This window comes from Mustela nigripes, chromosome 17 (genome assembly GCF_022355385.1).
Source record: "Mustela nigripes isolate SB6536 chromosome 17, MUSNIG.SB6536, whole genome shotgun sequence".
NCBI lineage: Eukaryota > Metazoa > Chordata > Mammalia > Carnivora > Mustelidae > Mustela > Mustela nigripes.
Genome location: NC_081573.1, coordinates 10,393,012 through 10,416,320, shown reverse-complemented (window position 1 = coordinate 10,416,320; position 23,309 = coordinate 10,393,012). Strand labels below are relative to the sequence as shown.

The 23,309-nt window shown below is 61.4% G+C and overlaps 5 protein-coding genes across 6 annotated transcripts in view; 3 read left to right on the top strand and 2 right to left on the bottom strand.

Annotated features, from left to right (window-relative positions):
• Positions 1–289: 289 nt before the first annotated feature.
• RPL28 (ribosomal protein L28) lies at positions 290–2,672 on the bottom strand. The gene is made up of 5 exons (XM_059383659.1): positions 2,568–2,672; positions 2,160–2,251; positions 1,935–2,058; positions 530–648; positions 290–423 (listed from the first exon to the last, which is right to left on the bottom strand). Exons 1-5 carry the CDS (start codon positions 2,641–2,643, stop codon positions 334–336), a joined length of 501 nt encoding a protein of 166 aa, XP_059239642.1. The 5' UTR covers positions 2,644–2,672; the 3' UTR covers positions 290–333.
• Positions 2,673–2,760: 88 nt separating this feature from the next.
• TMEM238 (transmembrane protein 238) lies at positions 2,761–7,683 on the top strand. Of its 2 annotated transcripts, XR_009400964.1 has the most exons (3): positions 2,761–4,843; positions 7,337–7,413; positions 7,559–7,683. XR_009400964.1 is itself a non-coding variant. In XM_059383658.1 (2 exons), exon 1 carries the CDS (start codon positions 4,303–4,305, stop codon positions 4,834–4,836), a length of 534 nt encoding a protein of 177 aa, XP_059239641.1. In that variant the 5' UTR covers positions 2,761–4,302; the 3' UTR covers positions 4,837–4,843; positions 7,559–7,683. The 2 variants fall into 2 exon arrangements, 1 of the variants encoding a protein (XP_059239641.1); XM_059383658.1 differs by lacking the exon at positions 7,337–7,413.
• Positions 7,684–7,901: 218 nt separating this feature from the next.
• Positions 7,902–10,667, bottom strand: TMEM190 (transmembrane protein 190). Its single transcript, XM_059383660.1, has 5 exons — positions 9,745–10,667; positions 9,617–9,652; positions 9,082–9,207; positions 8,926–9,010; positions 7,902–8,837 (listed from the first exon to the last, which is right to left on the bottom strand). Exons 1-5 carry the CDS (start codon positions 9,800–9,802, stop codon positions 8,597–8,599), a joined length of 546 nt encoding a protein of 181 aa, XP_059239643.1. The 5' UTR covers positions 9,803–10,667; the 3' UTR covers positions 7,902–8,596.
• Positions 10,668–14,105: 3,438 nt separating this feature from the next.
• IL11 (interleukin 11) lies at positions 14,106–17,174 on the top strand. Its single transcript, XM_059383657.1, has 5 exons — positions 14,106–14,261; positions 15,437–15,609; positions 15,807–15,893; positions 16,014–16,175; positions 16,905–17,174. The coding sequence occupies exons 1-5, from the start codon at positions 14,255–14,257 to the stop codon at positions 17,073–17,075; spliced, it is 600 nt and encodes a 199-aa protein (XP_059239640.1). The 5' UTR covers positions 14,106–14,254; the 3' UTR covers positions 17,076–17,174.
• Positions 17,175–19,323: 2,149 nt separating this feature from the next.
• GARIN5B (golgi associated RAB2 interactor family member 5B) overlaps positions 19,324–23,309 on the top strand; it is a 4,786-nt gene continuing 800 nt past the window's right edge. Inside the window, exons 1-9 of the mRNA XM_059383413.1 lie at positions 19,324–19,473; positions 19,674–19,828; positions 19,964–20,222; positions 20,574–20,598; positions 20,759–20,823; positions 20,912–21,012; positions 21,102–21,154; positions 21,236–21,312; positions 21,546–22,870. Coding sequence (XP_059239396.1) covers positions 19,324–19,473; positions 19,674–19,828; positions 19,964–20,222; positions 20,574–20,598; positions 20,759–20,823; positions 20,912–21,012; positions 21,102–21,154; positions 21,236–21,312; positions 21,546–22,870 — 2,210 coding nt within the window. The remainder of the gene's footprint in view (positions 19,474–19,673; positions 19,829–19,963; positions 20,223–20,573; positions 20,599–20,758; positions 20,824–20,911; positions 21,013–21,101; positions 21,155–21,235; positions 21,313–21,545; positions 22,871–23,309) is intronic.

The following is a 23,309-nucleotide window of genomic DNA, read 5'->3' as shown; positions in this document are numbered from 1 at the left end:
GGCTCTCAGTGGTCTTTCTCTAAACGGTCACGTGTCCACAAAGAGCCTGGGATCGTGAGGACCGTAACAGAGGCGGACTGCTGAATGTGCACACACATGTGCATGGGTCACCCCTAATGCAAGGACCCAGACCGCGCCCCATCCCCAGGGGCGAGAATGCTGGGACAGAGCAGCCCTGACCGGGACCTGCACATGGGGGGGGCACACGGTGACACGCAGGCGCACGCGTGCGCGCGCGCGCACACACACACACGGGGTAAGGCCAGGACAGCACAGAGAGAGGCCCAGGTGAGGAGGCTGACTGCTTTATTGCTCTGGAGGTGGGGCAGGGGCTCAGGAGCTCTTGGTGGGGCGGGCCCGCTTCCTCTTCACCATCACAGGCTTCTGGCTACGCAGGATGGCACTGGCTCTGCGAATGGCAGCCTGGGGACAGGGAGAAGGCTCAGCACGCTGCCCCCATTCCCGAGCGTGGGTCCGGCCGTCAGCAGAGGCCCTCCTCACAAGCCGCCCACAGACGGCCCCCACTCACCATGCGCAGATCTGGGCGGTACTTGTTCTTGCGGATCATGTGCCGGACACTGCTGAGGGTGGCCCTGGCGTTCTTGTTGATGGTGGTCCGCACATAGGAGGTGGCAGGTTTCCGCTGGCCTGGGGTGGGGGTAGGGGTAAGGTGATAACAGCAGGGGTGAGTGTGACAGTGCGCTCTCGCCCCAGTGCTGTGAGCCTGGGCAGGCCACTCTCTGCAGCCAGCCCCATCCACGCCCAGCCTTGCACTCTGAGGTGGGTCCTGTCCTGTGTCCCTGACGTGAGATTCTAGTCACTTCTCAGAGAGCAAAGCAGAAGCAACGGAAGGACTCTCGTCCAAGTCAGAGGCACTGCCTGCTCCACTCCAGCGTGGGACATGGGCCCCACACTGGCCAGACACTTGCTGCCCGGGAGACTGCAGCTCTGGCCTCTTCCTGCCCACCCTCCAGGGCCCAGGCTACCCCATCTGGAGCAGGGACCGGACACAAGCTGGGAGGCCTGGCCAGAGTGCTGGAGAGCCAGGAGTCCGGTAAGGCCAGGGAGAGAAAGAGCCCTGCGGCAAGCAGTCCCCCAGCCATGCACACGTGGGGCCTGGACCCTACCGACCCCGGATGAGGACGAAAGCACCCCTCCTTGTGCGCAAAGCTGTGGGCCTCACTCAGGATGTGAAGTACGCCCCACCTAGGGGGTCCTGGCGAATCCTGTACCCCCAAACGGCAGAAAAGGAACAGCTCACCCAAAAGCAAAGACCCTTCACCTTACCAGTGACTTCCAACACCAGCCTGGACTGAGCCCAACCCCAGACCAAAGACAAGGTCAGTCTGGCTCCCAACAGCCCAGCGGAGGCCACCCATCAACCCAAGAGAGGCGAGCAAGCTCTCAGGGCCCAGAGCAGCACAATGGGGCTCTCCGAGCATGAGAACCCTAAGAGCTCACTGGCGAGCTGATGGGGAAGGTATCCCCGACGGAGTGGGCAGGAGTCCATCCAGAGCCACCATGCCACCGACCCCGCCATGCAGCGCAGGAGGCTGGGCTCCACACCCGAACGGAGACCAGGACATACCCCAGCAGAAAACAAAGGCCCTGGGGCCACGCAGGCCACACTCAGCAGAAGCTGCCTCTGGAAGCTCCTGGGTCGGCACGGCCTTCTCAGACACCAAGAGCCCGTCCAGTGGGGCCGGACGGCCAGGGCCGCTCCTGGACGCACACAGCGGGCCGGGGTCCACCTGCCCACGGCCGGCGCGACGGTCCTTACCAGTGAGAGCCGGGGACGACTCCCACGGCTGGACAGGGGCGGCTGCCCGCACCTGAGCCGGCGCAAGGGCTCCCCCGGCTGATGCTCCACCCCGGCCCCTCGGCCGCCCCGTGCGGCCCGAGGCCGGACCCGAGCGGGGCCCGCAGGTGCTCACCGGATCTGCGCTTCATGACCACCACCACGCCCTTGCCGTCGGCCGCCGGCTCCACGCCCACGGTCTTGCGGTGAATCAGCCCGTTGTAGCGGAACGAGTTGCGGGCTTTCAGGTTGTTGGGCTCCTGAGGAGGAGGGCGCAGCGGGGCCGTGAGTCGGGGAAGCGGCCTGGCGACCGCGGCGGGGCGCGCATCCCCCCCGGGGCCGGCGCGCGGGCCTCACTCACAGTGCTGTAGGTCTGCTTGTTCCTCTTGATCAGGAAGCTGGAGCAGTTACGCACGACCATCCACTGCAGGTGGGCCGACATGGCGGCGGCGGCTGCGGGAAGAGCGGCGGGTCGGCTGTCAGGGGGCGCGGCGGGCAGGGGGCGGGCCTCGCGGCCCCACCCGCGCGGCAGGGGCAGGGGCGTGACTGGAAACCGCGCCGGCGGGAGTCCCCGCAGCGCGCAGTGGGCTGAGCTCAGGCGGGGGACGCAGGGGGACAGAACGGGAGAAGCCGCAGCGAGCTCCGGCGGCGGGGTCGAGGGGCGGCCAAGGACACGAGGGGCGCGGCGACAGACGCCAGACAAAGCCAGAGGCCCCGGGCCTCGGGAAAACGATACGACCACGCGGTCGACAGAGAGCCGCGCGCTCACCTCCTCTCGCTAAGGCAGCCGGAGACGGAAAGAGACAAAGAGGAGGCGGGACGACGCCTTTAATATCCACACGCATTTCCGCTTCCTCTGTGGGCACGCGCAAGGACTCGCCTGTCCCCGCCTCCTCCCGTCCGCGTGCGAGCCGGATCGGTAACGTTCGGCTGCTTCCGCCAGCCCGTCGCCAACCGCTCGGGGGCCTTCGGAACTGTTCGCTAGTGACCCGAGGGCGTGTCCTCGGAGGCGGAGCATCACCCTTCCGAGGGCCCTTCGTGTGTTTTCGGAAGGGCAGCGCTGGATTTCCGAATAGGTCCAGTTCGAGAGGCCCTAAGTCCCTTTCCGCAGGGGTTTCTCTCCAGGGTTGCTCACCAGCGCTTGGCACAGTATAGGTGCTCAATAAGTGTGTGTTTTACGTCTGTACTTGCGGATGCGTGAGTTACTTAAGGCCAGCCCCAGGGTCTCCGGATGCTTCCGGTCTTCTTCGCGAGCTCTCGGCTATTCCCGACGAATGCGCCCGCTCGGGCATTTTCGGAACCCTTCGGAGACGCCCTCGCGGGTCTCTTCGGAAACACTCGTTTTCCTTCGTGCCACGTTCGGAAATCTGTGGCTGGTGCGGGTAGATTGGGGTCGCCCTCCGCAGGACGATCTCAAACGCTTTAGTCTGGAGAGAAGCTGGAGGTAATCTTCTAGCGGACTGACTAGCCCTCCGCCCCAGGAGGGCGTCGGTTCCCCCCGAGGGCGAGTCGTTTGGCGGGGGAGAGATTTGCATTAAAAGCTCTTGATTCCTTGGGGGGCCGCATCTGTTGGCCTCTGCCCCGTCCCGTCTACCCCCAGTCGCACCCCTTAAACTCCCTTGTTTTGTTGCCACGGCCCTCTTCAGGGGCAGGAGCCCCGCCTGATGTACCCCGGGTCCTCGGCCTCAACAGCACGGGGCTTGGCGCTCGGGGGGATCCGGAGACCTCGGCTCACCAAAGGGAACGGCCACGGCCTGTGTCGCCCCTGCGAGTGCAGCTGGACCTGGGACTGTGTCCGGGAACTCCATGAGGTCACCCTCCGTGCTCAGGGGCTTCGCCCCTAGGGAATCCCGGCCGTCCAGAGTCATTGGGAGAAGCCTGGGGGCCCGCCCCGCTGCCCGCACCACCGCCCCCAGGCCCGACGGGGGTGCGCTCAGGGCCGGGAGCTCCATCACCTCCCAGGGGCGCACGGGCCGCCCCAGGGGACCGGCAATGAGGGAGAGAAATCTCAGCTCCCGAGAGCCCCGTGTTTCCTCCATTAGGGCGCCCTGCCCGCTAACTCCGGCGTCCCGGGGCTCCGGGCCCAGGCGTCTTGTCTGGTCCTTGTTTTTTGACCCCACCTGTCCCCACCGCGGGGCCTGGGGCGCAGAGGGCCCCGCAGGCAGGCGCTGAAGAGAAGCAACGTCCGGGCTCCCGCAGCACCCCACGCTGCCTCCATTAGGGCACCCTGAATTTTGAATGTGTTCCTTCGCGCTCCTTGGGGTGCGTAAGGCCCCTCCCACCCTTATCCGGGAGCCCAGCTGCCCCCATCAAGGCCTCTGAGGGCCAGGACGGGCCCAGAAACCAGGGCCGGGGCACTCCCCGAGTCGGGCCTGTGTGCACCCCAGCCAGCTCAGGTGACTAGGAGGGCGCCGGGCACACCTGGCGCCGTCCCCTGACCCCGCCCCGGGCCGGGCCGCACCCCGGAAAGCTCTTTGGGGGAGCCAGCGCGGCGCAGCAGGGCCATGGCAGCAGCGCCAGCGGTGGGCGTCCCGCAGGGGCCCCCGCTGGGGGCACCGTCCCCGCCGGCCGGCGCGCAGGGGCCTGCGTCCGGCCTGGGCCGCTGCCGAATGGCGCTGCTACTGGCGGTGGCGCTGGACGTGGCGGGCATGGCGGCGCTGCTGACCGGCGTGTTCGCGCAGCTGCAGGTGCGCGGCCGCGACTTCGGCGACCTGCTCATCTACTCGGGCGCGCTGCTCGTCTTCCTGAGCCTGCTCGGCTGGATCCTCTGGTACACCGGCAACATCGAGATCTCGCGCCAGGAACTCGAGCGCGACTACGGCCTGCGCCCCTCGGCGCTTGCCCGCCTGGCGCGCAAGCTCTCCCGCCGCTGGTCTGCGCCGGCCTCCTCCTCCGGCCCGCGCGCCGCGCCCGGCTCTCTGGGAACGCGCCGTGCCGCCCGCGCGCCCCCGCCGCCCGCCGCCGGCTCCCGCCGCGTGCGCCTGCAGCTCGCTACGCTCGAGGCCGGGCCGGGGGCGGCGGGCGCGGGCACCGAGTGAGCCCGAGGTGAGGGGTGGGGCAGCGAGTGGGGCGGCAGGAAGAGCTGTAGAGAGCTGGAGAGGCCGGGGGGAGAGCTGGAGACTTGGGGTTGGGGAGGATAAAGAGCAGGAGAGGAGCTGGAGAAACGGGAGGAGAGAGAGGCAGTGGGAGAGCTGGACAGACAGGGGGAGAGCTGGAGACACGGGGTTGGGGGGAGAAAGGGAAAGAGCTGGAGAAATGGAGAGAGATGGAGAGACGGGGGAGAGAGGGACAGGCGGGGGGGCAAGAGGGGGGGGGGGGAGAGCTGGAGAGACGGAGAGGGGGAAGGAGATGTGGGGGTGGAAATAGAGGAGAAATGGAGAGATAGGGAGGGAGACTGACAACAGGGAGGGAAAAACAAAGGACCAGATCAAGAGGAGAGTAGCAGGGCCCAGAGGCTGGAGCCTTGGACCACAGGCATGAGTGCAGATTTGGAAGAGACAAAGAGACCTTGCCCCCCAATTGAGGCCTAGAGAGTCACTACTCGCTCACCCCCCACTTAGAGACCCTGCTCTGCACTCCAGCCCCCAGGGGCACCAGGTCCCTTTTAATCCTATGACTGTAATGAGTTTCAGGGGCCACCACCAGTACCGTCCCCATCCCAGGGGAGGACACCGAGGTCCAGAAAGGTACCATCTCTTGTCCGAGGGCACACAGCTAGGATTCTTCTAAGAGTGAGGGAAAGAGCAGAACACCAGGAGTGTGAGACCCCGGAAAGGAGCTACTGCTCATCCCTTTCCTTTTCTCTCTCCTCTGTCTTCTCTCCTCTTTCCTAAACACACACTCTCCGGCTTGTACTCCTTTGCTCAAACTTCTGCTGTGGCTCCCTGTTGCCCTCTGATTAAAACCCCTGCCACTCCCTGGGCCCCACAGGTTTCAGCCCCACATCCCCTTCCTTCTTTGGGTTATGACGGCATCCCTCAGCCCACAGACAGCCAGGCTGTCTGAAGTCAGTTGGCCTCTGTCTATCCCTATAGCAGGAGTGCCCTTGCATCTGTACTCCACATGGAAAATGTCCCATGTGCTCATTAAGCTCCAGCTCAAATCTCTGCCTTTCTCTGGGTCTTCCCAGTGTCTGAGTTACCCCGTTATTGCTTGTTGTGTGTCTTGTGGGATCTGTGTGCTGGTTTATGTCTCTCCCGCTGGACAGGGAGCATCCCACTGGTAAGGCCTGGATCTCCGGTGCCTTCATTCTTAGCATCGCCCCGCAAGCAGTAAGGGTGGATGCGTGGATGGACGGTTGGGTTGTTTGACTAGTGGATGGATTGGCTGTCGGATGGCTGGACGGACTAGTGAATGGATGGGCAGATAGAGGGATGGATGTTCAGTTGATGGGTGGATGGATATGGTTAGATTGAGGAATGGGTGCAATTCAGAACTGTTGAGTGGGTGGTTTGGGCACGTAGATAGGACGGTAGATGAAAGAATGGTTGGGTTGACCCATGGATGAACCGAGAGGAGGAACAGCGTCAACAACAGATGAGTGACTGACCCAGTTTCTCAAACGGGAGTTCCCTAAAAAACTTAAATCCTGATGTGCTAAGACCTCTGTATGTGAAGAATTGAGCTGTTCTATGGATCCTGAATGTGCTTCTTTGTGAAAACAGAAAATAGTCCCTCCCATCCTCTGCCATGCTCTGCAGCTCAGAGGAGGAGATGGGTTTAAGACGAGATGCATTCTCCCACAAAAATCAGGCCAAGAGGTTGTGGGCAGGTCTGCTGGAACCACCTGCCAGAAACGTGGGCCAAGTCAACTGGTGTGTGGGCCCCTCTTCGAAGGAAGACGGGCCTGTTCGTTCGAACATGGGACTCCTCAGTGGGCAGAGTCAAGGGCTTCTAGCACCCGAGGGCCAGAGAACTTGAATTATTTTTTTTTTAAGATTTATTTATTTATTTGACAGATCACAAGTTAGGCAGAGAGGCAGGCAGAGAGAGAGAGGAAGGGAAGCAGGCTCCTTGTCGAGCAGAGAGCCCGATGTGGGGCTCGATCCCAGGACCCTGGGATCACGACCTGAGCCGAAGGCAGAGGCTTTAACCCACTGAGCCACCCAGGCGCCCCTTGAATTTTTTTTTTTTTAAAGAATTTATTTATTCGAAAGAAAATAGAGAGCCTGAGGTGGGGGAGGGTCAGCGGGAGAAGCAGGCTCCCTGCTGACTGGGGAGCCCAATGCGGGACTCCAGGATCAGGACCTGAGCCCAGGGCAGTTGCTTAACCAACTGAGCCATCCAGGCACCCTGGAAAACTTGAATTTTAACACAGGGATCTGGAGCTTCTGGCCCGGGTCCCTCCCTCCTCCCTCCTCCCTCCTCCCTCCGAGACCAAAATGAATGGAGTCCACAGAGCCACCAGCAGCAGTCACTGCCAGGTTGTCTTTTCTTTCTCTGTGTCTGTCTGTCTGGGTCTCCTGTGTCTCTCTGGTCTCCTGTGTCTCTCTGTTTCTCTGTCTCTCGTCCCTTACTTTCCTGTCTCTCTTTCTCCAGCTTGTGCCGCTGGCCCCCAGGGAGGCAAGTATGCCGGCCCAGGTTGGCGGTGGAGAGATGAAGGAGCGATCAAGCAGGTGTGTGAGTCAATGTACCAGGGGCCAGAGCAGCAAGAAAGGGCTCCCTTCCCTTTCCCCTCAGGCTGCTGGTGGTGAGCCCCGGGAACACGTGGTCCCTGGGAGAGGTCTTACACAGCCACTAACCCTGTTCTTTGTCCTGCAGACAGCCCCACAGCCCCACCTGTGAGGACGGGACTGCGTGTGCAGCTGCACCCACCGCCATCTGGGCCACCAGGATGCCTGCTTGTCTGCCCCTATCCTCTCTCGGATAAATGGCTCTGCCTCCTAGTGCCGTGTGTCTGTCTGGGAGAGGGACAGTACTGGGGCCTGGCCACACCCACAGAGGGGCCATCCACACCCTTGGGGACCTTGGAGCCCAGCTGCACACAAGCCTCTCATGGAAGGAGGTGGGAGAGTGGCGCCAGGACCTTGAACCCAGACCTCTGGGCGTCCTCTGAGAAGCAGACAGAGGGACAAATTAGACTCGCCAGGTATTTATTAGGAGGAAGTACCTTAAAAAAAAGAGAGAGAGAGAGATTTATTTATTTTAGAGGGGAGGGGCTGCGGGAGAGGGAGAGAAATAATCTCCAGCAGACCCCGGCCAAGCAAGTAGCCCGGGTAGGGGGCTCGAGCCCACGACCCTGAGATCGTGGCCAGAGCCGAAATCAAGAGTCCGCACCTGCTGAGCCACCCAGGTGCCCTGGAAGTACTTGTAGAGGGGACCTGGTACAGGGTACGCCTGAGGAAGGCCCGAGGGCTGGGCAGGACAAGTCTTGTACCGTAGGTGCTTTCTGGAGAATTTCCACCGGGCCACTGGAGAATCTGAGAGTAATGTTGTCCACCCGGGGTGGCCTGTGTCCCGCAGGGAGCCCTGCCATGCTTGGGCATTGGTGGGAGGTGTGCTGGCAGATAAGGCAGGATCCCAAGGGTCGGCAACCAAGGCTGTCAGTGGTGCTCCTGCAGGAGAACGGCAGGCCACCTCCCACCAACCCACCGTTCCCTGGTTCCAGATCCCACTCAGGCTGGAAACCTCATGATCACAGCCCAGTCCCCTTGTGCGCACACACACACACACACACACACACACACACGCACACTCCCTGCCCTGGAGCTCCTGTGCCTCCTGCTCCCATGGATCTTAGAAAAGAGACCACGCGTCTATATGCTATATCTGTATTGAGGGGCCCCCCCAGGGGTGCCCCTAATCTTCGTCCTCCGCCCCTTCTGTTTCATCACCCCCTTCTGTCGTCCCTTCCCCTTCGGTGACCCCTGACACTTCCGTGTTCCCCTCTGGAGTAACAGAGGTTGGCATGCTGCCTGCGGATGTCCTCTTTTCGCTGGAAGGCCCCCTGTCCTTAGATAACAGAGACACAGTCCTCGACAGGTCACATTTGCCCTTTAAGAATCCTGGAAGGTGCAGCATATCTCGACGTTTGGCCCACCTGATAGGGAAGGGTCACACTCAGACTTGACCATCTGCCCGCTCCTGCAGGGGTGTGGGAGCCCACCCTCAGCCCCAACCCCACTTGCCAGAACAAGCAGATGCTGGAGATCAGGAAGAGGAGGCCTCCACATGTCCAGCCCAGCGCCCACATGTGCTTTCTCCGCATGGTTTCTGCACAAAGGAGGCAGGTTTGAGACCCAGGAGTCTCAGTGGCCCCGGGGACCCGGTTTCCTGGCACTCACCATCTGGCCGCTGGTGGTAGCAGACCCCATCACGATAGCAGCACCGGAGACGCAGACACAGATTGGGGTTCTCAATTGCCGCTTGGCCCCCACAGCTCTCCCGGTCCCATACATCTCCCTCACAGCCTTGAGACCAACCACAAGGGCACCTACGTCACAGATTCTGACCCAAGGGCCCCAGAACCCCAGGACCTCAAAGTCAGGCTCCTGGCCTCCTGCCGAGGGCTTACTCTGTGGAGGACCCAGGAGTAACCCAGGCTGGCAACCCCCTCCGCCCTCAGACCCAGGAGTCCAGACCCCTAGCCCCTCCTCCCTCAATACCAGGAGTCCAGACCCCCAGCCCTTCCTCCCTCAATACCAGGAGTCCAGAACCCTAGCCCCCTCCTCCCTCAGACCCAGGAGTCTGGGTCCCCAGCCCTCTTGGCTCAGACCAGGATCAGGTTTTCAGCCCCTTCTCCCTTTAGACCCATGGAGTTAGTCTCCTAGGAGTCTGGACTCCCTGTCCTTGGAGGACCGGGGTTCAGCCACTGCTCACTCCATGGATAGAAGAATCCCTGGATCCCATTCCCGTCTGTGGAGAAAAAGGGTCAGTGTTAGAGGGGCTGTAAGGAGGCTGAAGAGGCTCCGTGCTCGGCTCTCTGACCCTCCCTTCAGCCCCCTCACCTACTGAGCCCTGCATCAGCAGGAAGAGGCTCAAAGCGGGGATCCCAGAGCCCACCATGTTGCCTCCCCAGACCCTTGGGGCCTCTGTGGGGACAGACCTTGAAGGCCATCACCCCAGCAACCAGTGGGGCCCCGCCCACCTGCCCACCCAGCTTTCAAGGTTCCAAGTTCTGTTGCTAGGGAGCCCCCTTAGCAGTGGGGAAAGAGGAGGGGGGGTCACACTGGCCTGGTCATGCCTGGTTGGTAGGAAGTGGCTTCCTTAGCAACCAGGTTGAAGGGCCCACAGTGGTGGGGGCCAGCCAACCTGGGTAGAAAGTAGGTGGGGGTCTAAGGCACCTCCTGCCTGACAACCAGGGGACCCCAAGCTACGGGGCCTGGGAGACCTTCTTGCCAGGGAATCCCTCTGCTTGGTAACCTGATGCCTGCAGGGCAGCCCCAGGTGGCCCAAAGTCTCCAGAGATGTCGTTGCCAGGGGTCTTCCCCCTAGCAACCAGGGGCAGGCGCCCTGAGGCTCACTGAGCCCCATTGTTAGGGAGGCCCCCCCAACAACCAGGTGGCCCAGGAAGACAAGGGGAAAATGGGGGTTGGGCCAGAGGCCAGAGCACTTGCTTGGGAGTCCTCTTGTTCCGAGGGCTCTCCAGGCCTCCCCGTGGAGAACGGATGGGGGATGTGTAAGGGCCATGAGGATGTGCAGGCCCTGAGTGTGGCTTGTGGGGAGGAAGACCCTTCTCCTCGGGCCTCAGTTTCTCCACCCACAAATGGGGAAAGGGGTCCATGTGGAGGTCCTCAGGTTTCCCATTTGGTCCCCCTCAGTGGTGGAGGAGCCCAGTGGAGGGCTGGGCTGGGACCATGATCCCTAGTTCTCTCAGGTGACCCTCCATTCAGCTTGGTAGTACAGTGAGAAGGGAGCCTCCCAGGGCAGTGTGGCTTTGGGGCCTGGACTCTGGGGTCTGAGGGAGGAGGGGCTGGGGGTCTGGACCCAAGTCCGAGGGAGGAGGTGGCTGAGGGCCCAGATTCCTGGGGCTGAGGAAAGAGAGGCTGGAGATCTGGACTCTAGGGTCTGAGGGAGGAGGGGGCTGGGGACCAGGACTCCTGGATCTGAAGGAGGAGGTGGCTGGACTGCTGGGTCTGAGGGAGGAGGGGCTGGGGGCCTGACTCTCGGGTCTGAGACAGAAGGCCAGGGACCAGGTCTGAGGGCAGCTGTCCAGGAGTCCAGACCCCATTTCTCAGGAAGCCTCGTGAGGCTGACTCCTGGTCTGTGCATCTCTTGTAAACATCCTGGTGGGAGCTGAGTGGCCCTGGGCTGCCTCCGTCAGAGATGACACAGGTTAGAGGGGGCTCAGCAGGAGGCCGGGGGTGGGGGGTCATAGGGGTTATGGGGCTGAGGCCAGCAGCTGATGACCATTTCCTGTGTCAACATCATCTGGACCCACTTCGCAATTCCCGGGATTCCTCAGGGATCAAGGAGGGGGTGGGGGGCGGGGCTGCTGGGCCCTGGACCGCGGCTTGGGACTGGGGGGGCCCCCGCCGTCACGGCCCTCACCGCTAATGACAGGTTTGGGTTGCTTCTGCGGCCTGCCTGCCCCATCACCCCCCAGAGGCCAGACAGGACCCCCCAGGGATAGACAGACAGACACACACAGCCTCGGACCTGCTGACCTCACACCAGCCAGCCCTACCTCACCCAGGGCCAGCACAGGAGAAAGGACCCCCAGCTCCCCACTCATATTCCAGTGGCATCTTCCCTCACGTGCGGGACCCTCCACGCAGAGCCTTCGGCACTATGTCTCCCTGGTCCTTGTCTCTGAGCCTCTGAGCTGGTTTCCTTAAAGCTGCTTGTATCTGTATATCCTATTGTTTCACAACTTGGTCTTTTGCTCACCCTGGGTGTCTGTGTTATAGCATCTGTGTGTATGTGTCGGTGTCGTCACTTTTTTGTGATTCCCCAGTTCTGCCTGTCAGTGGGGGCACCCTGTGCCCTCTTGCTCTCCTTGCAATAGAAGGAGCCCGGGCCTCCCTGCCTCCAACCCTGGGGAAGACCCAGGATGCTGAGGAATCCCCCTGACCACCTGCGTTACCCACCCCATCTCCCTCAGACTCCTGCAGCCAAGAAAGCTGGAATTAGGGGAAAGATGACCCCACGGCCTCAGGGTGCAGGCCAAGGCACAATGCGGGGGGCGGGGGGGCAGGGACTGGCACCAGCCAGGTACACTGACCCAGCCTCAGACTCCTGACCTTTCCCATAGAGCATTTTCCAAATGGCAGAATGGAAACACCTTTTTCTCCACCTGGGAACCAGGGTTTAAGGCCTGGACACCTGCCACCTGGTTTGGAGGGAGGAGGGGGCTGGGGGCCCAGGATCCTGGGTTGAAGAAGAGGGTCTGGGGTAGCACTCCTGGTTCCTAGTAGGTGGAAGGGGCTGCCAGTGCAGGATCCCTATTGTTGCTCTCAGACTGGCCCCAGGCCCAGTCCCTATCCCCTCAGGCCAGTCCATCCCCCAGGCTGGTGGCCTGAGTCACCTTGGCTGGCCCCGCCAGTCTGGGGGGGGGGGGCTACGTCAGTTCTCCCCTCACTGACGCAGCTTTGGGCCCCCCACACTGACTCAGCCGGAAACAGGCCCCCTGAGGGGCGGAGACCCAGTGGTCAGAGGCCTGGGTCCCTGTGGGAGCGGGGGCTGGGGAGGGCCCCTGGGGGGCCCTGGAAGGGGTGGCCATGACAGACCCGCAGAGAGAGTTCTTACCTGAGGCAATGAGGTCATGTCCCACTATGGGGGGGACTGTGACCTCACCTCCCTGGGGATGTGAGCCCTCATCCCCCACCCCACGTGGTGGGGGATGGGAGGGGGAGGACTCTAGCTGCCATTCATCCCCAGAGCCCCCCTACCAGCTCAGAACAGTTGAGAGCCAGGAGGGGGCCTACAGGGGGACCTTGTCATTTTGCCTTCTCACTCCCACCCTGTCTTTCGCTGGGAAGGGGGGATGCTCCAGGGGATGGGGCTCTAGACCCAGTCCCTCACGGGCTCTGCCTCTGTCCCCAGCATTCATCAGGGCGCCTGTGCTCCCAGGGCTGTCCTGTCCATCCCCCCCATCCCCTGCTCCAGTGCCTCCGCACATTGCCATCTCTGCCCTGTCCCCATCTCCACTCCCTGGCTGAGCCACTCTCTCCATGTGTCTGTCACCCTCATTACCTTGCCCACTCACTTGCCATCCCCAGCCCTACTGGATGCTGCATCTTTCTCTGGGCCTCTGGGCATGTGTTAATAAAAATTGAGGAAGAGAACTGCAATGCTTCATGTTTATTGACAGCTGATTGTGTGTCCTACACCTCTACACGAGTGAACTCATCTTTACCAGGCATGGGGGGGGGGCAGCAAGGGGATGGGTGCTCGGTTATCCCCATTTCACAGATAAGGAAACTGAGGCCCAGAGGGAATGCAGCACCTATGCAAGATCGCACCTAGTCTGGGTGTCTCATGCTTGCTCTCTCTCTCTCTCCCACTCAGCTCTGCTTCTCTGCCCACCTTCATGTCCCTGTCTGTCTCCCAGAGACTGTACTCCTCTCTGTCCCAGCGCCCAGCACCTCCTCTGAGGGTCTCTGGCTCCTTGCCTGTCTCTAGGGGCCTCTGCAACTTTGTCCCCGGTGTGTTACTCCTGCTGCCTGCCTCCCCTCTCTCTAAACCCACAACTTGATGTCCCTTTTCTTCCTGGGGTCTCTGTGTGGGTCTCTCTGCTCCTGCAGTGAGATGTCCCGCATCTCTCCGTGGATCACAGTCTATCTCTGCCTTTCAGACTCCTCCTCTGCCTCAGCGTCCCCATATTCTCTGTGTCCTCGCTTGGGTCTCACTCTCTCCATCCCTCTCACTCACTCTGTCCCTTTGAATGGCTCTGACTTGCACCTCCATCTCCCCAGGGCTGCGTCTTGTGGCTCTGTCCTCGGCTTTCCCGTCCCTCTCTCCCTAGCCTCCCTACCTCTCTGATGGTCCTAGTCCAGCCAATCCAGACCACCAGAACCCCCCCGCACCACCCCCCCACACACAGCCCAGCCCCAGCTCTTGAGCCACTGTGTCTGCCCCTGTGGCAGCCCGGAGGAGGAGGTGGAGGGAGGGGACGCCAATGACCTCACCAGCCCCTCTCCGACCACCCCCCCCTTTCTCTCTTCAACTTTTCCAACTTTTCCTTCCTTGCCCTCCTCTGAGCGAGGCAGCCTGAGCCCTGCGAGGCAGCCGGCTCCCTCTGAATGGAAAAGGCAGGCAGGGAGGGTGAGTCAGGATGTGTCAGGCCGCCCTCCCCTGCCGCCTGCCCCCCGCCCAACCGCCCTGGCCCCCTATATAACCCCCCAGGCGTACACACTCCCTCACTGCCACGGCCCTCGCTGCTCACACGCACATGCCTCCCCTCCCCAGGCCGAGGCCCAGCTGACCCCCAGGGCTCCCCCCGGCAGCGGACAGGGAAGGGTTAAAGGCCCCCAGCTCCCTGCTCCCTGCCCTGGGGAACCCCTGCCCTGTGGGGACATGAACAGTAAGTTGGTTCAAGTTCATGGGGTGGGGGGGACAGGAAGGGAGGAGGGAGGGCCAGTGGCAAGGAGGGTGGGGAGCAGACAGGCGCAGCTGAATGGGGTAGAAAGAGACAGAGGAGAGTGAGGGAGCCATGGGGGTGGGCAGAGATGGGAGAGGAAAGGAGATTCCCAGAAAGCAGGCGGCCCAGAGACGAGGGGGGCAGAGAGATGAGAGGACGAAGCTGAGACGCGGAGGGATGCACAGGGCAGCGCCAGAGAGATGGAGACCCCAGACAGACAGAGACGGATGCCCGGAGGGGATCCCCGAGGGCCCGGGGACCCCAGGGAGTCAGCGGGGACAGAGAGACGCAGACGCCCAGGAATCCCGACAAAGAGGTTCCGGGAGGGAAAACTGAGGCAGAGAGCCTCCAGGAGGTGAGCGCCAAGTCCAGAACACCGACCCCAGCCACGGGGAGGAGAGAGAGAGAGACAGTGGTGCAGACAGGAACGGGAGAGCCAGACAGATGCGGACCGACGGACAGACAGCGGCCGGGGAGGGCCGGGGGGCGGGCTGGGGGTGTGATGCGGGAGCGGGGCGGCCCGGGGGGCGCTGATTGGCTGGCGGACGCGGGGGTGGGCGGGGCAGCTGGGGGATGGGCTGCCGGGGAGCCAGCGGGCTGGAGCCCCCGAGCCGCGCGCCGCCGCCGGGTCCCTCTGCGCCTCCCGCGGCCCCGTTGCGCCAGCACCTCTGCCTCTCTTCGCCCAGGTGTGCTCCGGGGGCATCGCCGGCTCCGCGGCCGGGCCTTCCGCGGTCCACCAGGGGGTGGGGATGTACCCCTGGGGAGGGGTCTGGGCCTCCAGGTTTCTGTCCTGGTCTCCTGCCTCTGCTCTCAGTCCGGCTCTGGCTCCGAGGCCCGGGGAGGGGGCAGGTTCTGGCCTGTGCCTCCCCCCTTCATGCCCCGCCCCGGGGCCCAGATTCCGGCGTCCGGGGGCGGACGGGAGACGCCCGGCCCGTCTACCCGCCCCGGGCCGCGTCTGCTCCGACGGGCGGGGCAGCCTGAGCCGGAGAGGGAGAGGGAAGCCCGCCCCAGCCCTGCGACCTGCCCTGGGCGCTCCACCCTGGGACTCAGGACCCCCAGTCCCTCCTCCCTCAGACCCACCAGTCCGGTCTGAGCTCTCTGCTTCTTCCCGCCCCCAGGTGTTTGCTGCCTGGTCCTGGTCGCCCTGAGCCTGTGGCCAGATAGAGCTGCTGCCCCCGGGCCGCCTCCTGGCCCCCCACGGGCCTCCCCAGACCCTCGGGCTGAGCTGGACAGCGCCGTCCTCCTGACCCGTTCCCTCCTGGCGGACACTCGGCAGCTTGCCGCCCAGCTGGTAGGAGAGACTGGAAGGGACGGGCAGGGACCAGGACGAGGAGTGGGGAGGGATTCTGGGCTACCACGGTGGCAGAAACGGGAGGTGGGGTGGGGTGGAGAGTGGGGGTGGGGGAGAGGAGTTTTGAGCCTATCTGGAGGATGGAGGGACCCTTGGAGCTGGACAGGGTCCCCCTCAAGGCTTCTTTGTCCCCACAGAGGGATAAATTTCCAGCCGACGGAGACCACAACCTGGACTCTCTTCCCACCTTGGCCATGAGTGCAGGGGCTCTGGGAGCCCTGCAGGTAAGGGAAGGGGAAAGGGCGGGTGGGGGGGATTGGTGAGATCTGAGTATGGAGGGGGACTGGGGGCCAGAGCAGGCTGGTGGCATGTGTTCCTGATGCCCCCCATGCCCTGTGTCCTAGCTCCCAGGTGTGCTGACACGGCTGCGGGCGGACCTGTTCTCCTATCTGCGCCACGTTCAGTGGCTGCGCCGAGCTGGGGGCCCTTCCTTGAGGACCCTGGAGCCCGAGCTAGGTGCCCTGCAGGCCCGGCTGGACCGCCTGCTGCGCCGGCTGCAGCTCCTGGTAGGATCCCCCAGCCCCCAGGCCTGACACCTAGGCTTGAAACCCAACCCCAGACTCTGGGCCTGCTCTGAGACCTGCTCTGAGACCTTCAAATCCTGTGGCCCCAAGACCCCCCAGACCCTGACCCAAAGGCAGCCTGGAGACCCTGAGTCTACCATCTCCAGACTTCAAGAGCCTAGACCCTGAGGCCTCCAACCTTGAGCTCTGTGTCCCTAAGACCTCAGACACTGGTCATGAGCCCTTAAGACCTGACTGCTAAATCCTAGACCCAGGACAGAAAACTTCAAATACCAGTTCCTGGGCCTGACCCCAAATTCCAGGTCCCACTTCTGAGTGCCTAACCCTCACCCATGAGTCTCTCATCTTGGATTGGAGAGATCCCACATCTAAGACCCCAGGCCCAAGATCTTGGACCCGACTCCAGACTTGAGCCCCCAGCCCTTGCCTAGCATCAGGATCCCAGTCCTAACTCTATAGACCTGTCCCCCAAGCCCCTGGACTTGGCTCTGACACCCCCACCTTTCGGCCCCAGTTTTCATTTTCTGCACCCAACATGCTGAGAACTGCCTGCCCAGAAAGCCTATGCCACAGGCTAGAGAAGCTCCGGAAGCCGGCAGCCTGGACTTCCCAACCCCCCCCCCCCCCATTTAGTAGAAGCTCCAAACACCCCTTCCCCGAACCCCCACTGCACCCTGGGCCTATTGCTAACCCTCTGTCCTCTCCCAACAGATGTCCCGCCTGGCCTTACCCCAGGCGCCCCCGGACCCACCAGCTCCCCCACTAGCGCCCCCGGCCTCCGCCTGGGGAGGCATCAGGGCAGCCCATGCTATTCTTGGGGGGCTGCACCTGACCCTTGACTGGGCTGTGCGGGGCTTGCTGCTGCTGAAGACTCGGCTGTGACCCACCACCGGGAACCACCAACGTCCTTCGATGCCACATCTTATTTATTTATTTATTTGGGGACTGGGTGCATGGCAGCAGGAAAACACTCCCTCCTTCTCTCCCCTTAATTTGAGACGGTCCCTCCAGGAGACCTGGGCAGAGTAGGGGGGTTTCTGTGCCTTATTTATACTTATTTATTTAAGGGGGGGTGGGTGGGAAGCAGGTAGACTTGGGGACCAAAGGGGCTGGAAACTGGAGTCCTAGATTCTTGAATCTCTTAAGTCTGGCTGCAGGGTTTCCCTATCCCCTAGCCCTCTGGGCCTGGGCAGGAGCATATATTATTTATTAAACAATTACTTTTTGGGTTGGGGTGGGGAGGGAAAGGGAAAGGAGGCCTGGGTTTTGTACAAAAATATGAGAAACCTTTGTAAGATGGAGAAGGGGGAATTAAATTTGTCATACACATCCACTTAGAGGTGATTTCTCTGAGGGCTGAGGGTTGGGGGCTGGACGCTGGGGTCTGTGGAATAGAGGGAGGCATGGACCCTCAGTGGGCAGGACAGCAGAGGGGAGATCATTGTTCCCCAGAGACCCTGAGCACTGAGGGGCAGGGTCCGAGACTGCACTTTGTAGGCACTCAATGAATCTTTAATGGAAGGCTCCAGAAGGCCATCCTGTGCCCTACAATACTTGTATGTGACAAAGCTGCAAGTTTGATGTCGTTTGTTAAGGTGATGTTCACAACAGCAAATCAGAAACCACCTAGATGTCCAACAGTGAGGGATGGTTTAATAAATTACACCCATCTGTCTGATGGGATGCCATCAGCCATGCTGAGGGGATGCTCCGGGGGCTGTTTTAAGACCAGAGAAAGCAGGCTACTAACCACGGTGTGATTTGCATTTTGTGTTTGGATGGATGGATGGATGGATGGATGGATATACAGGCGTTTTTAAAAGTCCTAGAATCTGGCTGACTCAGTAGAGCGTGTGACTCTAGATCTTGGGGTTGTGAATTCCAGCCGTACACTGGGCATACACTTTACTTTAAAAATAATAATAGGGGTGCCGGGGTGGCTTACCCGATTAAGCATCTGCCTTCAGCTCGGGTCATGATCCCAAAGTCCCAGGATCGAGGCCGAGCATTGGGCCCTGCTCAGTGGGGAGTCTGCTTTTCCCCCTGCCTCGCACCCTGCTCTCGTGCTCACTCTCTCAAATAAATAAAATCTTTAAAATAAAAAATCCTAGAAGAAAATACACCCAAATTTTGACCATGGTCCCCTCAGGGTGGAAGGTGGATTGGAGTTCTGAGTGACTTGTTTTTATTTGTGCCTGTCTATATTATCCAGAATTTCCACAATGACCATGTATTTTGCATGACATATTTAAATAAAATAAATAAACACTTTTTAGAGTGAAAGAATACCAGTCACCACCTTCCCCCCCAAATAAGCTCTCAGAAGGAGTCAGGAATCACGGCTCACTGAGTGCCTGCTCTGGGCCGTGCCTGAAGTGTGGGGTTTTACTTACATGACCCCCTGAATGAGGCATCATGACCCACTTGACTGGGTGAGGGAAGGTGAGGCTGGAGGGGGTGTTTGGCTGTTGTTCAAGGTCACATAGCTAGGGAGAGACAACTGTGATTCTGCCAGAGGTCTGGCTCCTTCCAAAGCGCACGTCTCTCCCTTTTATAACCCACACAGACACAAATCTGTTACAAATGGGGAAACCGAGGCCCAGTGTGGGTATGAGTCTTACTTAAGGTCTAGAGAAAGGTCAGTGGTGAGTTGGGGCCTCCCTTCTTAAGAGTCAGAAACTCTTTAGTTAATTATCCATTTATAATATCCAAGAGAGCAGTTCCCACACCCCCTGGCTCGGGGACCCCCCACAAGGGTCCTGTGTTTTCACTAGTTTGGGTCTGGACTGGGGCTTCTGAGCCACAGGCCCTAAGCCACATCCTGGAGTCAGGAACCCATCCATGCCCCCCAGAGAGTTCCCAGCAAGAGACCTACACGTAGGTGTCTGATGAGGTCACAAAGCCCCTCCACCGGAAGGCTCCTCCCCCAGGCCAGGGCTGACCACCCCCCCTCTGCAGGGCCATGGCCAAGCCCTGGAGAAGCTCCACCTTCTGGAACCGCTGACCTCCCGCACCTGTGAAGCCCAAAAGGCCAGGACGGGTGGGCTGGGGGACACTGGGCTGGCCATGTGCCCAGGTGCCTGGCTCCCTGACCATGTATCTGTGGTGACCCACCTTTTCTCCCGCTGCCATGAACCGGTTTCGCAACATCAAGCGCATGCAGCCACTCCAGGGACCCTCAAAATGGGTCCCCACTCTGGGCGAGTTGCAGAAGACCCTCCAGAAGGGCGAGTACCTGCCCCTCCGCCCGCTGCCCATGTTCGAGAGTAACTTTGTGCAGGTCCCCAGCTTCCTGCACCCTGGGGGCGGAGAGGGGCAGGAGGGGATTGGAAACCCCCCCCCCCGGGGCTGGGGGATTTGGACCCAGGCAGGCATGAGGTGGGGTGGGGGCGGGGCTCCGGTGGCCAGGGGCTTGGGCTGGGGGTGCCGGAGGACTGCTGGAGAAAGGAGTGGTTCCAGCCCCTCTCCCTGGCCCCCCAGGTGAACAATCGAGGGGCCCCCGTGTACGTGCACCACAGAACCAACCGTCTGACCATGGGTGTGGCTGCCTCCCTGCCAGGCCTGGTACTGCCAGACATCCTGCTGATCGCTGAGCGGGGAGAGGGCAGGGAGTGCTCCAACCTCATCCTCACCAGGTGCCTCCATCCCCCCCAGCGGCCCCAGACAGTGCTCCTACCTGGTCCTCATTGGGTGCCTCCATCCTCCCATCTGTTCCTGCTCTGTCCCATCTCCTGCTCTGCCATCGGCATCTCCTGCTTCTCCGCCCCCAGGATGCTCCCGCTGGACCTGGCCCACCTCTACGTGCACGACCTGTCTGCCTGCCGCCTGAAGCTACGCCTGGTCACAGGTCGCTACTACTACCTGGAGCTGGATGCCCCTGATAATGAGCTTGGCTTCCTGTTTGACCGCTGGATCCGTCTCATCAACCTACTCCATGAGCCGGCCACAACCTGGGCCCCCCGGACCCTGAGCACACCAACCATGGGCCTGGTCCATGTGGTACCCCCTGCCTCCACCTGGCGCCTCCAGGTGGGTACTGCCCCCCACCCTGGGGCGGCTGCGGTTCTAGATCTCAGAACCAAGTCCAACAGCCTGCAACCCAGAGCCCCAAGAAATGAGGCCGGGGGCCTGGATGACAGAGGAGGGCCTGGGACCTGCACTCCTGGATCTGGGGGAGGAGGGGCTGGGAGATGGACTCCTGGTTTAGGGAGGAGGAGGCTGGGGGCCTAGATTCCAGGGTTTGCAGGAGCAGAGGACAGGATCCCTGAGTCCTGGGAGAGGGATGGGCTGGGGTCCTGGAGTCTTGGGCTGAGTAGGTAAGGGAGATGTGGAAACCAGGAGGAGGCCACCCCTCCTCACTGTCCCCCTTCTTGTCCGCAGGCTCAGCCCCAGTCCAAACGTTCAGGTGAGCAGGTTCAGTGTCCATCAGGCTCTCCCCTGCTTCTCAGCATCTTCTGCACCAGGCATGGTCTGACCTTCCCCTTCTTCCCTGGCCAAGCCCCCCGCGCGTCTCCCTGTGTCCTCCCTGTCCGGGACATTGACTCAAAGCATCCCCTCCTCTGCAGTCATGATTGCCAAGCCCACATTTCCTTACAAGCTGATGGCATCTCAGAGACAGAAGAAGACCAAGGTGAGCATGCAGGCCAGGCTTGGCTGTGGAGGGATGGGGCAGGGATACTGGGCTCCCTCACTGCCCCCATCCCTCCTTCCACTGTCAGACCCTCAAGCGCAGATTCAAGTCTCAGGCCGTGGGCGATTCTGTGCCTCTTATCTGGTCACATGCGGAGCATGCTCAAGCTAAGAAGAAACCTACAGAAAAGTAGGCTGGGGGTCTGGCTCCTGGGGGGAAGCAGGGGAAGGCTGAGGACCCAGTGCCGATGCCGTCAGTCATGCCATGTGGTCCTACAGGTCCCAACCAAAACTCTACTTGGACACATCTCAGACGAAAATCCAGGTTTCTGGTGAGCACACCCCCCACATGTGTGGATCCCCAAAGTTCTGGCCCTTCGGCTGAAAGCTCAGACTACTTTCTTTCCATCCAGAGAAGCCCAGCATCACCATCCGTACCATCTTCAGCATCATTTCCAACACCATCAACCACACACAGTCCTCTTCCAAGGCAGCTATATACTGGGGGCCCAACTCTTGGTCTGAGGGAGGAGGGACTGGAAGTTTGGACTCCTGGGTCTGAGTGGGGAGGAGGGACTGGGGGCGGTCTGAGGGAGGAGGAGCTGTGGTCTGGACTCCTGGGTCTGAGGGAGGAGGTGGGGCTGAGGCTCTGGTCTCCTGGGTCCTGGGTCTCAAGCTTTCTCTGGTCCTGATCATCCTTCCCGTTTCTCGGCCTGTCTCCAGGGTCACTCATCTGACTCAGAGGTGGGCACGGTTCTCGGAGGCTTAGTGGAGACCCCTGTCCGGTGCATCTCGGAGGACAGCCAGGAGCCTTCCCTGGTGGGCTCCTATGACTGCTTGGACGCCTACCTGTGGCAGCAGGATGTTGAAGACCTGATGGACCCGGATACCAGCACCTTGTCTTCTTCCTCCTTCAGCCCCGCCCCTGGCCCTCCAGCCTTCTACTTCCCTCATGCTTTACCCTCCGGCCGGAAGCACAAGGAAAAGGCCGGGCAGAGGCCGCGGCCATTGCGCTCCCAGAAGTCCCCATCTACCCGGGCCACCTCTTCGAGGGTTCCATTCATCCTCGACCAGTCCAAGAAGGTCTCGGCAGTGCGCGCCCCATCCCAGAAGACCTCAGCTGCCCCTGGCCCATCCCGGAAGGTTCCCACTGCGCCTGGTGCCCCTCAGAAGGTCCCCACTGCACCTGGTCCCCCTCAAAAGGTTCCAGCAGCACGGGGCCCATCTCGGAAGGCAACACCTGTAGTGACCACCTCCCCGAAGGCCCCACCAGCTCACGGTGCATCCCGGAAGCCTCCAGCTACCTTGGCTGTTTCTCGGAAGGCCCAAGCCATACCTGCCCCATCTCAGAAGCCCCCACCCATGTTGGCTAGTCCTCAGAAGCCTCCAGCCGTACCTTTCCTGTCTCAGAAGTCCCCACCCACCCTGGCTCTTCCCCCAAAGGCCGTGTCCCCCACTCTCCAAAGGAAGAAATCTTTGTTCATCCCTACCCCATCCCAGAAGGCTGTGACCTCACCTAGTCAGTACAAGATGACCCCGGAGAGAGCTGATTTTGGCCTGGGGCCCGAGATAGGTCCTAGAAGGGATGTGGCTGAGAGAAGGAAGCAGGAAGGGGCACCCCAGCCCATGTTGTTCGTGGGCACCCAGGAGATGGATGTACTGGAGACGAGGACCCAGAAGACATCCATGGAGCTGCCTTTCACCACCACGAAGAAGCAGTCAGAGGAAGTCGTGATCAGCAAAGCCCGGGAAATCACCCTGGATGGCCTGAAGGGCCGGGGCTTGCTGGAGGACAAGGTCCACAGAAAGAAGGAGAAGATATCCCTGGACATGCCTGGCTTCAGATCCAAGGAGAGGGGAGAGCGGCACAGGTGGCTCAAGACCCAGGAGCTGGCCATCGAGGGAGGCCCAGAGGAGCAGAGCAGGCCCTTCTCGGTAGAAGGCCTCACGCTCGCCAAGATGATGATCATGGCCAACTGCAAGGAGCCCCCCCAGAGACAAGCTGCAGTCGGCCTGCCCTCCTGGCTCTCAGCTCCCCAGGCATCTATGTCAGCAGAGGGTACAGGGCCCTTCAGTCCCTGTTCTGCTCCCTTGTCAGAGAGGAAACCAGTGGCAGCTAGGAAGCAGTCCCCATTGGGTTCCTGGGTGCCCTCATCAGAGAGGAAACCAATGGCAGTTAGGGAGCAGTCCCCAGTGGGCTCCTGGGCGCCTTCGATGGAGGGGACCCTGGCGGGGTTTAAGGAGCAGTCCCCATTGAGCTCCTGGGCACCCCCAATGGAGGGGCCCTCAGTGGAGGGTAAGGAGCAGTCCCCGGTGGGCTCATGGGTGCCCTCGCCAGAGAGGAAACCAGTGGCAGTTAGGGAGCAGACCCTGGTGGGCTCCTGGGCACCCTCGACAGAGGGGACCTCAGTGGGGGGTAGGGAGCAGTGCCCGGTGGGCTCATGGGTGCCCTCACCAGAGAGGAAACCAGTGGCAGTTAGGGAGCAG

Coding starts and splice junctions, on each gene's coding strand:
- RPL28 (XM_059383659.1), bottom strand. CDS start 2,643: ATGCGTGTGGATATTAAAGGCGTCGTCCCGCCTCCTCTTTGTCTCTTT. Junction 649..1,934: donor GGTCATGAAGCGCAGATCCG/GTGAGCACCTGC, acceptor CCCCCACCCCAG/GCCAGCGGAAACCTGCCACC. Junction 424..529: donor ACCGCCCAGATCTGCGCATG/GTGAGTGGGGGC, acceptor CCCTGTCCCCAG/GCTGCCATTCGCAGAGCCAG.
- TMEM238 (XM_059383658.1), top strand. CDS start 4,303: ATGGCAGCAGCGCCAGCGGTGGGCGTCCCGCAGGGGCCCCCGCTGGGG.
- TMEM190 (XM_059383660.1), bottom strand. CDS start 9,802: ATGGTGGGCTCTGGGATCCCCGCTTTGAGCCTCTTCCTGCTGATGCAG. Junction 9,653..9,744: donor GCTGATGCAGGGCTCAGTAG/GTGAGGGGGCTG, acceptor TTTTCTCCACAG/ACGGGAATGGGATCCAGGGA. Junction 8,838..8,925: donor TCCAGCATCTGCTTGTTCTG/GCAAGTGGGGTT, acceptor CTTCCCTATCAG/GTGGGCCAAACGTCGAGATA.
- IL11 (XM_059383657.1), top strand. Junction 15,894..16,013: donor GGGCTCTGGGAGCCCTGCAG/GTAAGGGAAGGG, acceptor CCTGTGTCCTAG/CTCCCAGGTGTGCTGACACG. Junction 16,176..16,904: donor TGCGCCGGCTGCAGCTCCTG/GTAGGATCCCCC, acceptor CTCTCCCAACAG/ATGTCCCGCCTGGCCTTACC.